The 15193-nt window shown below is 42.7% G+C and overlaps 2 protein-coding genes across 4 annotated transcripts in view; one reads left to right on the forward strand and one right to left on the reverse strand.

Annotated features, from left to right (window-relative positions):
* Positions 1 to 9865: 9865 nt before the first annotated feature.
* Positions 9866 to 15193, reverse strand: part of LOC132513879 (uncharacterized) — a 146071-nt gene continuing 140743 nt past the window's right edge. For 2 of the 3 annotated variants that reach the window (XR_009538579.1, XR_009538574.1), the window contains one exon: positions 9866 to 9950. The gene's annotated coding sequence lies outside the window, so the exon portion shown is untranslated. The remainder of the gene's footprint in view (positions 9951 to 15193) is intronic. The other variant, XR_009538577.1, reaches the window with a different exon arrangement.
* Positions 10257 to 14580, forward strand: LOC132515459 (trichohyalin-like). Its single transcript, XM_060141874.1, is given in 4 exon segments — positions 10257 to 10267; positions 12672 to 13033; positions 13036 to 13463; positions 13465 to 14580. Coding segments are annotated over 4 exon segments (843 nt in total). The 3' UTR covers positions 13507 to 14580.

Below are 15193 nucleotides of genomic sequence, written 5' to 3' on the forward strand. Positions count from 1 at the left end.
AGGAACAAGGATAAATTTCTAGACAAACCTGAATTAGAAAACAGGACCATCTTCCCAGGATGAACTCCTCAGACAAATATCAGATTGACTAACTTAGCTTCCAAACCCAGGCTGTGCTTTGGGGCACATGAAACACACCTGAGCAATGTATACAGGGCTCTGTTCCCTGATGGCAGTGGCTTTAATTCCTCTAAACTTTCACCAGGTGTCTATAGACACTCATACTTCCCCTCTATGGCTCCTGAGTCAACAAAAGTGGAAGCTGGAACAGAGAGGGAATAACTAGCCCAAGGGCAGATGGTTTGGCAGTGAAGGACTCTGCACTAGAACCCAGGGTTGAGTGGCTGATTAGTGCTCAACCCCAGCTCCAAAGTGCTCCAGGGCTAGGAGGACAAACAGATTTCAAAGCAAGAATCCAAGGCCCAGGAGGAACCTAAAACTCCATCATATCACCGTCCCTCTACCTTTTATTATCTTCCAGACTTTCTGTGCCTATTAATTTTGGCCTCGATCTTGAGCTCTTTTGACCTTATAACCCACTTCCCTTCTAATAACTGGGTCACAGTCCATATCCCGGTCTTCAGTGCTTCGGGCAGGAAGGAACATTGGGGGTGGGCCCCGTGCTGCCTGACCTACCATGTGGGAGATAGGTTGAAATTAAACTCCTTTCAAGTCTGACTAAGGGGCCATTCAGTCTTCTCATCCCAATGTGCCTCATCCTCTGTAAAGTCAGAACCCTGCCACCAGCTCCAGCTCCAGCTCCAGCTCTGTCACCTGGGGGAGGGGGGGGCATACTCTTCAGGTATGGCCCTTTCAGAATGCCCTCTGGCTTCTTCTGACCTGGGTGAACTACCAGGCCCCAGGGTGTCTGGCTGAGATGAAACTCCTCATTAGATTTTTCATGATCAGAACAATCAGTGCACAGTAATAACAACAATAATGAAACATGAGCAACAAGAGTAACAATAATCACTAATGTAAACTATGGACCTTGGGTAATAATGACATGTCAAGGTAGGTTCACCAAGTGCAATAAAGGTGCCACTCAGGTAAAAAAAAAAAAAAGAGTAACAATAATACTGTTATCAATTGGCCTCTTTTGTTATTTATGAGCCCAGGGGAGGAGCCCAAGATTCCACGGAGCAAAGTCTCCTTCGCTACTGCCATGTGGTCTGCACCCGAGCTGTCAGTACACTGAGGCTGGCAAGAGGGGCCACACTGACTTGCACCATCTCCGACCACAGTGGAGCCAGAACTCTGAGACTCAGCCAGTGGGCCAGCCTGGGACAACTGATCCGGCCTTGGTTCAAACAGATGCTCTGGGGCCAGGAAAGATATTAGAGGGAACTGAGGGGCACCCCGTGACATCTGTGAAAAATGGCTGGCTGCCCAGACATTCCCCAGAACTGGCTGAGTCTAGAGAGATGTGCCTCAAAACTCCTCCAGAGCCTTTGCCAAGACTCTTTTTGTGCAACTTTGGCCTGTCTCTGCCTGCGTCTTCCTCAAAGAGAAGAAAAGGGGGTGAGACAGACAGACTGGAAGTGAGAGAATGAGTCTGATTACTTGATTATTAAATTGATCAGCACCACGGTCAGGAACTGAATCTGACCTTACATCCCCCAGACACGTGCCCAGGACTCAGCATAGAGCAAGCTCGCATAAATGTTTGTTGAATAAATAAACGTGAATTAATGTGACTAATGAGTTCTGAGTGCCAGCTTTATGAGAGGAGTTGACAAACTACAGCATGACCAGAGCCGGCAGCCAGGATTGTGAGTGTTCCGGAGACCTCGTCACGTGACAAAAAGTTAACAGAAGAGATAGAAACAGAGAAGAGGAGATGGAAGAGGGAGACTGGACAATTGTTTCTGAAATCAGAAAGAAGGAGGAAGAATTTTATGAGCCTTGATTTACATTGTTTCAGAAGGCAGAATGGGAGCCAAGGAGCAGAGTTCCCAGGTAGATTATAGCTCCAAGCAGATGGATATTCCCCACGGCTGGAACTACCCAGGTGTGGGACAGGCTGCCTGTTGGGAAGGGCCTCCTCCATCAGAGGCTGGACACCACCATGGGGAGGGGCACAGGGAGGGGCCTGCACTTTGTGAGGTGCAGACTAACCGCTGAGATTACCTGGAAGAGTCCAGATTCATTTCTCCCTTCCCTCAGAAGGAGAACAGGTTTTCATGTGACATGAGTCCTGTGAGGCCCTGAACAAAACTATGAAAAGGGAAAATCTGACTTTAGCCTCCCTCACTTACCTTTTCAGAACACTTGTCATCCTGCTTGTAAAACTCCTAACATGAACATTCTTGTCTTGGATGTGAGTAAACAAAGAAAAGAACTTACTTAAGAGCGTTAATGCCTTAAGATACCAATCCACATTTTGAAAGAGGGTGCTTCAAGAAAGCAATGAGCAAATCTAATGCTGGGTTTGCAGCACAGTAGCATTTGAATGGGAAAGTCCTCTCGGGGACCCTCCGATCAATCAAGCAACAGGGCTCAGAACCTAACCGTGTTCAGCATAGTGCTAGTCAGAGAGCAAGGGAACTGCATTGGGAGGCAGAGTCCTGGGTTAAGCCCTCGCTCCACCTTATACTGACTATGTCAGTTAAGTTACTGATTCGTTACTTAGCTTTTCTGAGCTTCATTTTCCTCATCGGTAAAATAGTGTTACGGCCCGCCTTCTTGAACACAAACATACAAAGAGCAGAGAAAAGAGGTCTGAGGGAACACAGAAGGAGAAGCATCAGCTCTGACCCAGGGAGGGGGCTGAGCTGAGCTATAGACCATGCCTCGTTCCTGCCTGGATCCCAGGGTTCTGTCCCCACTCAGGAGGCCCCTCTGTTCTCTCCCATCATCCGAGGTATGCTCAAAGGCCTCTGAACTCACTCCCTTCCACAGCCACTTCAAGCACTCCAGAGGATTTCCTCAACCTCTGCCCTTCCCATCCCCAGAGGCATTTACCTGCTTCAGAGGAGACAGTTCCCATAAAATCCCAAAAATCTGCTTAGCCAGTTCAGACCACCAAAGCCTTGGGTTTCTTTATTGAAAACCTTGGGTTTCTTTCTGCAAATAAAGGGCTTAATTATTCTGTTGTACAGAACGGACTCACAGCAAATTAAAATTGATTTCCACAATGACCTGATGACCTTGCTCTTCACTGATGATATGGCAGCACAAAAAAAAATCAACTAAACTGCAAGACTAAGAACATTTTAAAAATTGAAATGTAGTTGACTTACAATATTATATTAGTTTCATGTGTACAACATAGTGATTCAATATTTCTATAGATTATACTCCATATAAAGTTATTATAAAATATTGGCTATATTCCCTGTGCTGTACATTACATCCTTGTTAATTTATTTAGTTTATACCTAGTTGTTTACACCTCTTAATCCCCTTCACCTGCTTTGTTCTTCCCCCACCCTTCTTCTCTCTGGTAACAACGGGTTTGTTCTCTGTATCTTTGAGTCTGTTTCTGTTTTGTTACATTCATTCATCTAAGGATTTAAGTATTAACTGAGATTCAGGAAAATGGGATCTTTTGGTCATTGCCTGTCTGCTTGTTTGTTTTGGCCCTGGACAGTTCCAGTATAGATGAAATTAGGGGTGGACCAACACTTTCTGTAAAAGCCAGATAATAAATATTTTAGGCATTTGTGACTATATTACATAGTTATTTATACATAACAAGAGGGAAAACAAATTTCCACCATCTTTTGACAAAATTCGAAATATAAAAATAATAATTGAATACAATTTTTTTAATAGAGGTCTACCAATGAGAAAAATTGCAATTCCTTTTTAAGGAGTAATATTTCATTTAATTGAAGCTCAAAGTTATTTTTTCCTAACACCAAAGTCTATTGCAAATATTCATCTGCTTTTGCTGCTGTGTAATGAAATTTTACATATTTCATATTTTAAAATGTCTTCTCACATGGATACATATTGCCAAATACTGATATCAATCCACAAATATGAATTTAATTGAGCATACTCATTTTTGGAAGGTATTAATAGAATTCTACTAGGTTCATTTCTTGATATTTGCCTTAAAATATAGCATCCCAGGGACCTTCAAGATGGTGGAGGAGTAAGACGCGGAGATCACCTTCCTCCCCACAAATACATCAGAAATACATCTACATGTGGAACAACTCCTACAGGACACCTCCTGAACGCTGGCAGAAGACCTCAGACTTCCCAAAAGGCAAGAAACTCCCCATGTACCTGGGTAGGGCAAAAGAAAAAACAGAGACAAAAGAATGGGGATGGGACTTGCACCAGTGTGAGGGAGCTGTGAAGGAGGAAAGGTTTCCACACACTAGGAAGCCCCTTCACTGGCGGAGACTGCAGGGGGCAGAGGGGGGAAGCTTCGGAGCCATGGAGGAGAGCACAGCCACAGGGGTGCGGAGGGCAAAGCAGAGAGGTCACTATCCACACGTCCCCCGGGAGCCTGTGCATCTCGCCACTGCCAGGGTCCCGTGATCCAGGGACAACTTCCCAGGGAGAACACACTGTGTGCCTCGGGCTGTTGCAACGTCACGCCGGCCTCTGCTGCTGCAGGCTTGCCCCGCATCCCAATTATGACTACCATACCCTTCCCTCTCCCCAGTCTGAGTGAGCGAAAGCACACTAATCAGCCGCTGCTTTAACCACTTCCTGTCCGGGCGGGAACAGATGACAGAGGGCCACCTACACACAGAGGCAGGGCCAAAACCAAAGCTGAACCCCAGGAGCCATGCAAACAAAGAAAAGAAAGGTAAATTTCTCTGTACAGGCTCAGGAGCAGCGGATTAAATCCCCACAATCAACCTCATGTATCCTGCATCTGTGGAATACCTGAATAGACAACGAATCACCCCAAAATTGAGGTCGTGAACTTTGGGAGCAACTGTAGACTTGGCGTTTGCTGTCTGCGACTGACCTGCTTCTGATTTTTATGTTTATCTTAGTTTAGTGTTTAGCACTTGTTATAATTGGTAGATTTGTTCATTGGTTTGGTTGCTCCCTTCTTTTTATTATTTTTTTTAATTTTAATAATTTTCTTTCAATTTTTTTTTCTTTCTTTTTTTCTCCCTTTTCTTCTGAGCCGTGTGGCTGACAAGGTCTTGGTGCTCCAGCCAGGTCTCAGGCCTGAGCCTCCAAGGTGGGAGAGCCAACTTCAGGACACTGGACCACCAGAGACCTTCTGGCCCCATGTCCCATGTAATATCAATTGGCGAGAGCTCTCCCAGAGATCTCCGTCTCAACGCTGAGACCCAGCTCCATGACAACGGCCAGCAAGCTCCAGTGCTGGATGCCCCATGCCAATCAACTAGCAAGACAGGAACACAACCCCACCCATTAGCAGAGAGGCTGCCTAAAATCATACTAAGTTCACAGACACCCCAAAACACACCACCGGACGTGGTACTGCCCACCAGAAAGACAAGATCCAGCCCCACCCACCAGAACACAGGCACCAGTCCACTCCACCAGGAAGCCTACACAAGCCACTGAACCAATCTCACTCACTGGGGGCACACACCAAAAACAACAGGAGCTACGAACCTGCAGCCTGAGAAAAGGAGACCCCAAACAGAGTAAGTTAAACAAAATGAGAAGACAGAGAAACACACAGCAGATGAAGGAGCAAGATAAAAACCCACCAGACCAAACAAATGTAGAGGAAATAGGCAGTCTACCTGAAAAAGAATTCAGAGTAATGATAGTAAAGATGATCCAAAGTCTTGGAAATATGTTGGAGAAAATACGAGAAACGTTTAACAAGGACCTAGAAGAACTAAAGAGCAAACAAACAATGATGAACAACACAATAAATGGAATTAAAAAGTCTCTAGAAGGAATCAATAGCAGAATAACTGAGGCAGAAAAACGGGTAAGTGACCTGGAATATAAAATAGTGGAAATAACTACTGCAGAGCAGAATAAAGAAAAAAGAATGAAAAGAACTGAGGACAGTCTCAGAGACCTCTGGGACAACATTAAATGCACCAACATTCTAATTATAGGGATCCCAGAAGAAGAAGAGAAAAAGAAAGGGACTGAGAAAATATTTGAAGAGATTATAGTTGAAAACTTCCCTAACATGGGAAAGGAAATAGTCAATCAAGCCCAGGAAGCACAGAGAGTCCCATACAGGATAAATCCTAGGAGAAGCACACCAAGACACATATTAATCAAACTATCAAAAATTAAATACAAAGAAAAATATTAAAAGCAGCAAGGGATAAACAACAAATAACATACAAGGGAATCCCCATAAGGTTAACAGCTGATGTTTCAGCAGAAACTCTGCAAGCCAGAAGGGAGTGGCAGGGCATATTTAAAGTGATGAAAGGGAAAAACCTACAACCAAGATTACTCTACCCAGTGAGGATCTCATTTAGATTCAATGGAGAAATTAAAACCTTTACAGACAAGCAAAAGCTAAGAGAATTCAGCACCACCAAACCGGCTTTATAACAAATGCTAAAGGAACTTCTCCAGGCAGGAAACACAAGAGAAGGAAAAGACCTACAATAACAAACCCAAAACAATTAAGAAAATGGTAATAGGAGCATACATATCAATAATTACCTTTAATGTAAATGGATTAAATGCACCAAACAAAAGACATAGACTGGCTGAATGGATACAAAACAAGACCCGTATATATGCTGTCTACAAGAGACCCACTTCAGACCTCGGGACACATACAGACTGAAAGTGAGGGGATGGAAAAAGATATTCCATGCAAATGGAAATCAAAAGAAAGCTGGAGTAGCAATTCTCATATCAGACAAAATAGACTTTAAAACAAACACTGTTACAAGAGACAAAGAAGGACACTACATGATGATCAAGGGATCAATCCAAGAAGAAGATATAACAATTGTAAATATTTATGCACCCAACATAGGAGCACCTCAATACATAAGGCAAATTCTAACAGCCATAAAAGGGGAAATCGACAGTAACACAATAATAGTAGGGGATTTTAACACCCCACTTTCACCAATGGACAGATCATCCAAAATGAAAATAAATAAGGAAACACAAGCTTTAAATGACACATTAAACAAGATGGACTTAATTGATATTTATAGGACATTCCATCCAAAAACAACAGAATACACTTTCTTCTCAAGTGCTCATGGAACATTCTCCAGCATAGATCATATCTTGGGTCACAAATCAAGCCTTGGTAAATTTAAGAAAATTGAAATTTTTTTAACATCTTTATTGGGGTTTAATTGCTTTACAATGGTGTGTTAGTTTCTACTTTATAACAAAATGAATCAGTTATACATACACATATGTTCCCATATCTCTTCCCGCTTGCGTCTCCCTGCCTCCCACCCTGCCTATCCCACCCCTCCAGGCGGTCACAAAGCACCGAGCTGATCTCCCTGTGCTATGCGGCTGCTTCCCACTAGCTATCTATTTTACATTTGGTAGTATATATAAGTCCATGCCACTCTCTCACTTCATCCCAGCTTACCCTTCCCCCTCCCCGTGTCCTCAAGTCCATTCTCTACATCTGCGTCTTTATTCCTGTCTTGCCCCTAGGTTCTTCAGAACTTTTTTTTTTTTCAGATTCCATATATATGTGTTAGCATACGGTATTTGTTTTTCTCTTTCTGACTTACTTCACTCTGTATGACAGACTCTAGGTCCATCCACCTCTCTACAAATAACTCAATTTCGTTTCTTTTTATGGCTGAGTAATATTCCATTGTATATATGGGCCACATCTTCTTTATCCATTCATCTGTCGATGGACACTTAGGTTGCTTCCATGTCCTGGCTAACATAAACAGAACTGCAATGAACATTGTGGTACATGACTCTTTTTGAATTATGGTTTTCTCAGGGTATATGCCCAGTAGTGGGATTGCTGGGTGGTATGGTAGTTCTATTTTTAGTTTTTTAAGGAACCTCCATACTGTTCTCCATAGTGGCTGTATCAATTTAGATTCCCACCAACAGTGCAAGAGGGTTCCTTTTTCTCCACCACCTCTCCAGCATTTATTGTGTGTAGATTTTTTGATGATGGCCATTCTGACAGGTGTGAGGTGATACCTCATTGCAGTTTTGATTTTCATTTCTCTAATGATTAGTGATGTTGAACATCCTTTCATGTGCTTGTTCACAATCTGTATATCTTCTTTGGAGAAATGTCTATTTAGGTCTTCTGCCCATTTTGGGATTGGGTTGTCTGTTTTTTTGATATTGAGCTGAATGAGCTGCTTGTAAATTTTGGAGATTAATCCTTTGTCAGTTGCTTCATTTGCAAATATCTTCTCCCATTCTGAGGGTTGTCTTTTCGTCTTGTTTATGGTTTCCTTTGCTGTACAAAAACTTTTACGTTTCATTAGGTCCCATTGGTCTATTTTTGTTTTTATTTCCATTTCTCTAGGCGGTGGGTCAAAAAGGATCTTGCTGTGATTTATGTCATAGAGTGTTCTGTCTATGTTTTCCTAAAGAGTTTGATAGTTTCTGGCCTTACATTTAGGTCTTTAATCCATTTTGAGTTTATTTTTGTGTATGGTGTTAGGGAGTGTTCTAATCTCATTCTTTTACATGTAGCTGTCCAGTTTTCCCAGCACCACTTATTGAAGAGGCTGTCCTTTCTCCACTGTACATTCCTGCCTCCTTTATCAAAGATAAGGTGACCATATGTGCGTGGGTTTACCTCTGGGCTTTCTATCCTGTTCCATTGATCTATCTTTCTGTGTTTGTGCCAGTACTAGAATCCAACTCGGAAAAGAAGAAATAAAGCTGTCACTGTTTGTACCTTGGTGTTCTTGCCAGATGGTTTCCCAACCTCTGTCAGAACTGGTTTTAAAACAATAAAGCTCTGAGATATTGTCACTTATCTCTTGTCACTTATCAATTGTCACTTATTGCCTTACTCCCACCTATGGTGTAGCTGGATGAGTTTGTGGTGAGTCAGATAAGAAATAAAAGAAATCGAACTTCACATTTAATCCCTCCATGTGTCTGAGCATAGAACCAAGGGGCTTTTGGATCATACCACAGCAGCTCTCTTGGGTAGGACCAATGGTTCATGCACTTGTACATTCACTCTGAAAGAAGTAGAGGCAAGTTCAAATATCCCTTCACTAGTACCTCATTGTTTTAGCTTCTGAAAATTCATCCAAACTCTTCCAACCCTATCAACCTCATCAGAGAGTTCTAACATATATACAAACCACATTTTCCTAGTTCTCTCTCTTCATTTGTCTTTGAAGTTCAAAGGAAAGGCTGGCTATTCTTAGAAAATTTCTTCCAAAGACAGGTAGGAAGACTAGGAGCCACATTCAGGAGTTATAAAAGGAGAGAGGGCTTCCCTGGTGGCGCAGTGGTTGAGAGTCCCCCTGCCGATGCAGGAGACACGGGTTCGTGCCCCGGTCCGGGAGGATCCCACATGCCGCAGAGCACCTGGGCCCGTGAGCCATGGCTGCTGATCCTGCGCGTCTGGAGCCTGTGTTCCGCAACGGGAGAGGCCACAACGGTGAGAGGCCCGCGTACCGCAAAAAAAAAAAGAAGAGGAGAAGAGGAGAGAGCTTGAAGTAAGATTCAGGAAACTCCTCTTTAGGATTTATTCCCTTTGAGAGAAAACAAACAAACAAAATCCAGAAGGCTAAAGAGCCATTGTTCCACAGGAATTAATACGAGTTTTCACGGTAATTTGATTAAATAAAACCTTGTAAAGAAACCAAGAGGAAACCAAAGTAAGGAATAGAGTCAGATTCCTTGACCTAATGGGTCTCTACCAGTTCAAAAAATCTTGGCCATTGATAAGTAAACTTTATTCATTCATTCATTTACTAATTTATTCATTCATCAACAAATATTGAGTACTTACTATGTTCCAAGAATCTTCCAGGCACCAGGGATGCAGCAGTTTAAAAAAAAAACATAGAAAATATGGTTCTTGTAGAATTTACATCCTAATGGAGAGACAATAGGAAACAAATTAGTAAAATACATCTTACATCAGATAATGGCAATTTCTACAGTGGAAAAAAGGGAATGCAGGAAGATAAGGAAGATTGAGGGTCACAATTTTAAATAGGGTGGTCAGGGTAGGTCTGCTGAGAAAGTAACATTGGAGCAAAGACCTGGAGAAGGTAAAGGAAAGAAACAAATGCCTGGAGAAGAGCATTCCAGGCAGAGGGAACAGCAGCTGCAAAAGCTCTGAGGCAGCATGCTGCTGGGTATGTTCAGGGAATAGTAAAGTGACAAGTGGATACAAAATGAGCAAGGGGTGAGTCACAGGAGGCGAGGTCAGAGAGGTCATTCTGTAGACCCACTAATCATGTCTGGTAGGCTTAAGGATTCTGAATTTTCCTCAGAACAAGCTGGAGAGAGCCATCAGATGGTTTTGCCTCAATCCTTTCCCATTTCCTGTACATACCTAGACTTTTTCCCTTGTGTGTTTGGAGCCTACAGATCTGGACTAGATGATAGTGACCCAAATGATATCCATGTCTGTGCAGGCGGTCATCTGACTCTTGGTCCCTGCACAAAGTTTCCTGCACCCGGAAGCAACATCATCAGGGATGCTGCACTTGGTTAACCAGCATGAGCCTGCAAACATATGGCTGCCTAAGAATCTCAACAGCACACTATGTCCCTTTTAGGGAGGCAGAAAAGAAACAAAACAGCCGTTTTTAAAGTCAAAACTTTAAGGAGTTTATAATACAGTTAGAAAATCAAACAAATACTCAGAGAGAGAGAGACTTCGGGATGATTGCAAAGCAAGCTTCTAACAAGTGTAAAATTTAATAATACTACCCTATACTATAACACATGTCTAGCTTTCTTACATTCTCACCCATAAAACTTCTATCAACCCTTCAAAGTAGTTATAAATTTGAATACCTTACAGTAAAGAAACTAATGAGCTTTAATGACATCACTGGAAAGTTCCAGACAATTAACTCGCAGCAGAGCCAGGACTTGAACCCGGATCCACAGTGTCTATGTCCAGGACTCTGCACTGCCCCACAGCTGGCCATCTTTGATAAACAACTAAATGCATAAGGGACTATCTAAATAGGAGCAATCAGAATCTCATAAAATTAACCAGATCTTTGGAGGAAGAGCTTTGAACCAAGTCTTATACATGGAATGGATGTGGACTGACATCTGGAAAAGGGCAGGAATCCTGGGCATCAGGAGTAGTTTGAGTAGAGATACAGATGAACATCTACCCAGTTAAATGCAGGGAATAGGAAACAGATTAGGTACCTATAGGAAAGGGCCATTTTAAGAAGCAACTGAAGATTATGTAGAAGAGGGGTGCGCACTCCTTTCTTCTTTACCTCTCACACCCTAAGTATCCATATCCCCTTCTCTCCAGTTTCTCCTACTTCTCAGGAAACTTCTTCTTAGGCTCCCTCGTGAGCTTCTTTTTGCCACATTTTATGAGGCTTTTCCCACTCTTCCTTCCTTATGCCAAGTGCTTCTCTACCTTGGCTGCCACTTTATCATCAAGAGAGTTCTAAAAAATCCCTGGTGCCTGGATTCTATTCCCAGAAATTCTAATTTTATAGGTCTGTGTTGTGACCTGAGCTATGTGGATTCTTAAAAGTTACCCTGAGAAAAAGGAACCCTCCTACACTGTTGGTGGGAATGTAAATTAGTGCAGCCACTATGGAGAACAGTATGGAGGTTCCTTAAAAAACTAAAAATAGAGTTACCATATGATCCAGCGATCCCACTCCTGGGCATATATCTGGAGAAAACCATAAATCAAAAAGACACATGTAAAAAAAAAAAGACACATGCACCCTAATGTTCGTAGCAGCGCTATTTACAATGGCCAAGACGTGAAAGCAACCTAAGTGTCCATCAGCAGAGGAATGGATAAAGTTGTGGTATATATACACAATGGAATATTGCTCAGCCTTAAAAAAAGAATGAAATAATGCCATTTGCAGCAACATGGATGGACCTAGAGATTATCACACTAAGTGAAGTAAGTCAGACAGAGAAAAACAAATATATTACTTATATGGGGAATTTTTTAAATGATACAAATGAACCTATTTACAAAACTGAAATAGACTCACAGACATAGAAAACAAACTTGGTTTACCAAAGGGGAAGGGGGGGAAGGTTAATTTAGGAGCTTGGGATTAAAATATACACACTACTATATATAAAATAGATAAACAGCAAGAACCTACTGTATAGCATAGGCAATTATACTCAATATCTTGTAATAACCTATAATGGAAAAGAATCTAAAACAGAATATATATATATACATACATACATATATATATATATACATACATACATATATATATATATATCTGAATCACTTTGCTGTACCCCTGAAACTAACACAACATTGTAAATCCACTATATTTTAATAAAAACTTTTCTTCAAAACACTCCCCCAGAGGGCTTCCCTGGTGGCGCAGTGGTTGAGAGTCCGCCTGCCGATGGAGGGGACACGGGTTCGTGCCCCGGTCCGGGAAGATCCCACATGCCGCGGAGCGGCTGGGCCCGTGAGCCATGGCCACTGAGCCTGTGCGTCCGGAGCCTGTGCTCCGCTACGGGAGAGGCCACAACAGTGAGAGGCCCGCGTACCGCAAAAAAAAAAAAAAAAAAAAAAAGGAAAATTAAGTTCGTAAGAACAGGGTTTACTCCAAACGCAGAGAGAATAAAGAAAAGATCCAGCAACTGGATGATTCCCAGGTGCGGGAGAGACAATCCCATCAGGATCGGTGGCCCCTGCAGGATGAACAAGAAGAGGTAAGAGAACGAGAGCAAGAGAGGAGGAGCTGGCAACAGCGCGAAAGGCAATTCCCAGCTGAAGAACTGCTGGAGAGGGAGGAGCAAAAGGAAGCCAAAAGGCGAGACAGAAATTTCCGAGAGGAAGAGCAGCTGCTGAGAGTGGAAAGAGAAGAGAAAATACGCCATCAGGAAGAAGACAGAGAGTTCCGCGAAGAGAAATAGAAGCTGCGCCGGCCGGAACGCGAGCAACAGCTTCACCGGGAGCGAGATAGAAAATTCCGCGAGGGGGACAGCTCCGCCGGGAAAGGGAAGAACAGCTGCGCCGCCAGGAGCTACAGGATGCCTTCTCCCAGGGGGAACAACTTAGGCGCGCCGAGCAAGAGGAAGAACAGAGACGTCCGAGGCAGAGAGACAGGAAGTTCCTAGAGGGAGAGCAGAGGCTCCGGCAGGAGCGAGAGTTAGAAAAGCGACGCGCCCAGGAGAAGGACAGTAAGTTCCTCGAGCAAGAAGAGCAGCGGCAGCGCGAGGGGCAGGAAGAGCTGAGGCGCCGGCAGGAGCGGGAGAGAAAACTCCGGAAAGAAGAACAGCTCCGCCGCCAGCAGCAGGAGGAGCAGAGCTGCAGCCAAGTCTGGGAGGAGGACAAGGGCCGTCGGCAGGTTCTGGAGCCCGGCAAGCGTCAGTTTGCCAGTGCCCCGGTGCGCTCCAGCCCTCTGTTACAAGTACATCCAAGAGCAGCGATCTCAATACCGCCTTTAAGAGATGCTGCCAAATCCCGACACCTGCCAAAGCTTCGAGCAAAGGAAAACGAGAAACACTAAGTAACAAATGACTCTAATGTTTCCGGTTGGGGGAAAACTCTCTAGTGTTAGAATATCTCTTTTTTACAAAATCTTAAGCTACACTCTTTCATGTACTTTGTACTCCTGCCTTTTATTCTTCCTTAAGTAGTTCTTTACTGCAGGATGTCTTTGCTCTTTGGTGCAGATGTGGTGTGCATTTTTTAAAAACATATAAGCCATTTCATTTCTTTAAGGAGTTTTGTTTGGGGAACACGTTCATTTATTGCTTTCAAAAGTAACAAGAATATTATGTAGATTTGAGATTCAAAAGAATGGGTCTGTTTTTTAATTTGTTGATCCATCTTGTAGAGAGTTCAGATATATTTGATGTTAAAGTTGGTATTTCTTCTTGGGCCTAAATTACATTAATATTTACCTCCAAATATCTTGTCACTTTTTGTAGCATAATTAGCACAGATTCTGCCAGGGGACTGAATTTTTACAACAATGCTTGAATAGTGCAGGGGGAATGGCTTCTCCAGAAAAACTCCCTGTGAAATCAGCCCGTAACTGGAAGAAATATCTGTTAAGAATAAGGTTTAGCTTGAAGACTTAGAATTTGAATTCGATTTTTTTTACACTTAACTCTATAAGTATTTAAAATCTCATGAAGCAAAAGCAAGGTGTTTCTCAAACAACTCCAGAGCTCAAACCTTAAAACCATGTCTGCTTGTAGTCTGTAGTGCTCAGTTCCTTTCCCCCAGTCTTCGATGAGCTTGAGAATATTACTACCTTTGTTAATTTTAGCTGAGAGGGGACCTGCTCAGGATCCTGTAAACATCTACCTTGCTCTAGAGCCAACCAGAGATCACAGAGCATTTTGGGGAAGGGAAGGGGGAATGTTTGTGGACAGAGGGGCATGTCCCTGGAGGCCCTTTGACAAGACCCATCAGCCCACAATCCTTTGAGGCCTATTGATACTACTTTGGAGACATACTTGTTAAAATAATTGCACTGTGTAAAAAATAATAAATGTTTTGGCAAACAATTATTTTTTTTGTCTGTTTTAACTATGCATCAAACCATAACTCAAGATTTAATGGTTGGGAACTGACATAAGTTTCCAATCACTTAAGGGTGTTTGGTTACTATTATCTATGTCTAAGTATAAAAAAGAAAAAAAAAAAAAAAAAACCTCTCTATTTTCCCAAACCATTTTTCTCTGTTAGGGTGAATGCTATATTATTTCCATCCCCAAGCTAGGATTCTTTTTCCAAGTGTTTTTATTCTTGACCCTACAGCTTTCTTTGCCCTTTCTTGCGGTGACTCACTGCTCATGACAAATAATGGTGCTTCCAGTGTGTGTTAATATTTTCTTCTAAGAATACAGCAACTTCTTGGTCTCTGAAGTCTGATGAGGCAAAAGTAGAAAATGGCCTGAAACTTCAGCTCAGCATTACAGAAATTAAATGACCTCTTGATTTAAGCAACACAATCCATGAGGTGACTTAGTCAGAAGGTGCTTAATAATAATCAGGCCAAAAGTATCAGATTATCCTCTAAAGATCCAAACACCCCTGTGCCACCTGCTGGAATCTATATTCTATACCACGGTATTCACAGCGTGGTAACTAGGAGTAAATCCGAGAAGGCCCTGATGCAGG

The sequence above is a fragment of the Lagenorhynchus albirostris genome, chromosome 2 (assembly GCF_949774975.1).
Source record: "Lagenorhynchus albirostris chromosome 2, mLagAlb1.1, whole genome shotgun sequence".
Lineage (NCBI taxonomy): Eukaryota > Metazoa > Chordata > Mammalia > Artiodactyla > Delphinidae > Lagenorhynchus > Lagenorhynchus albirostris.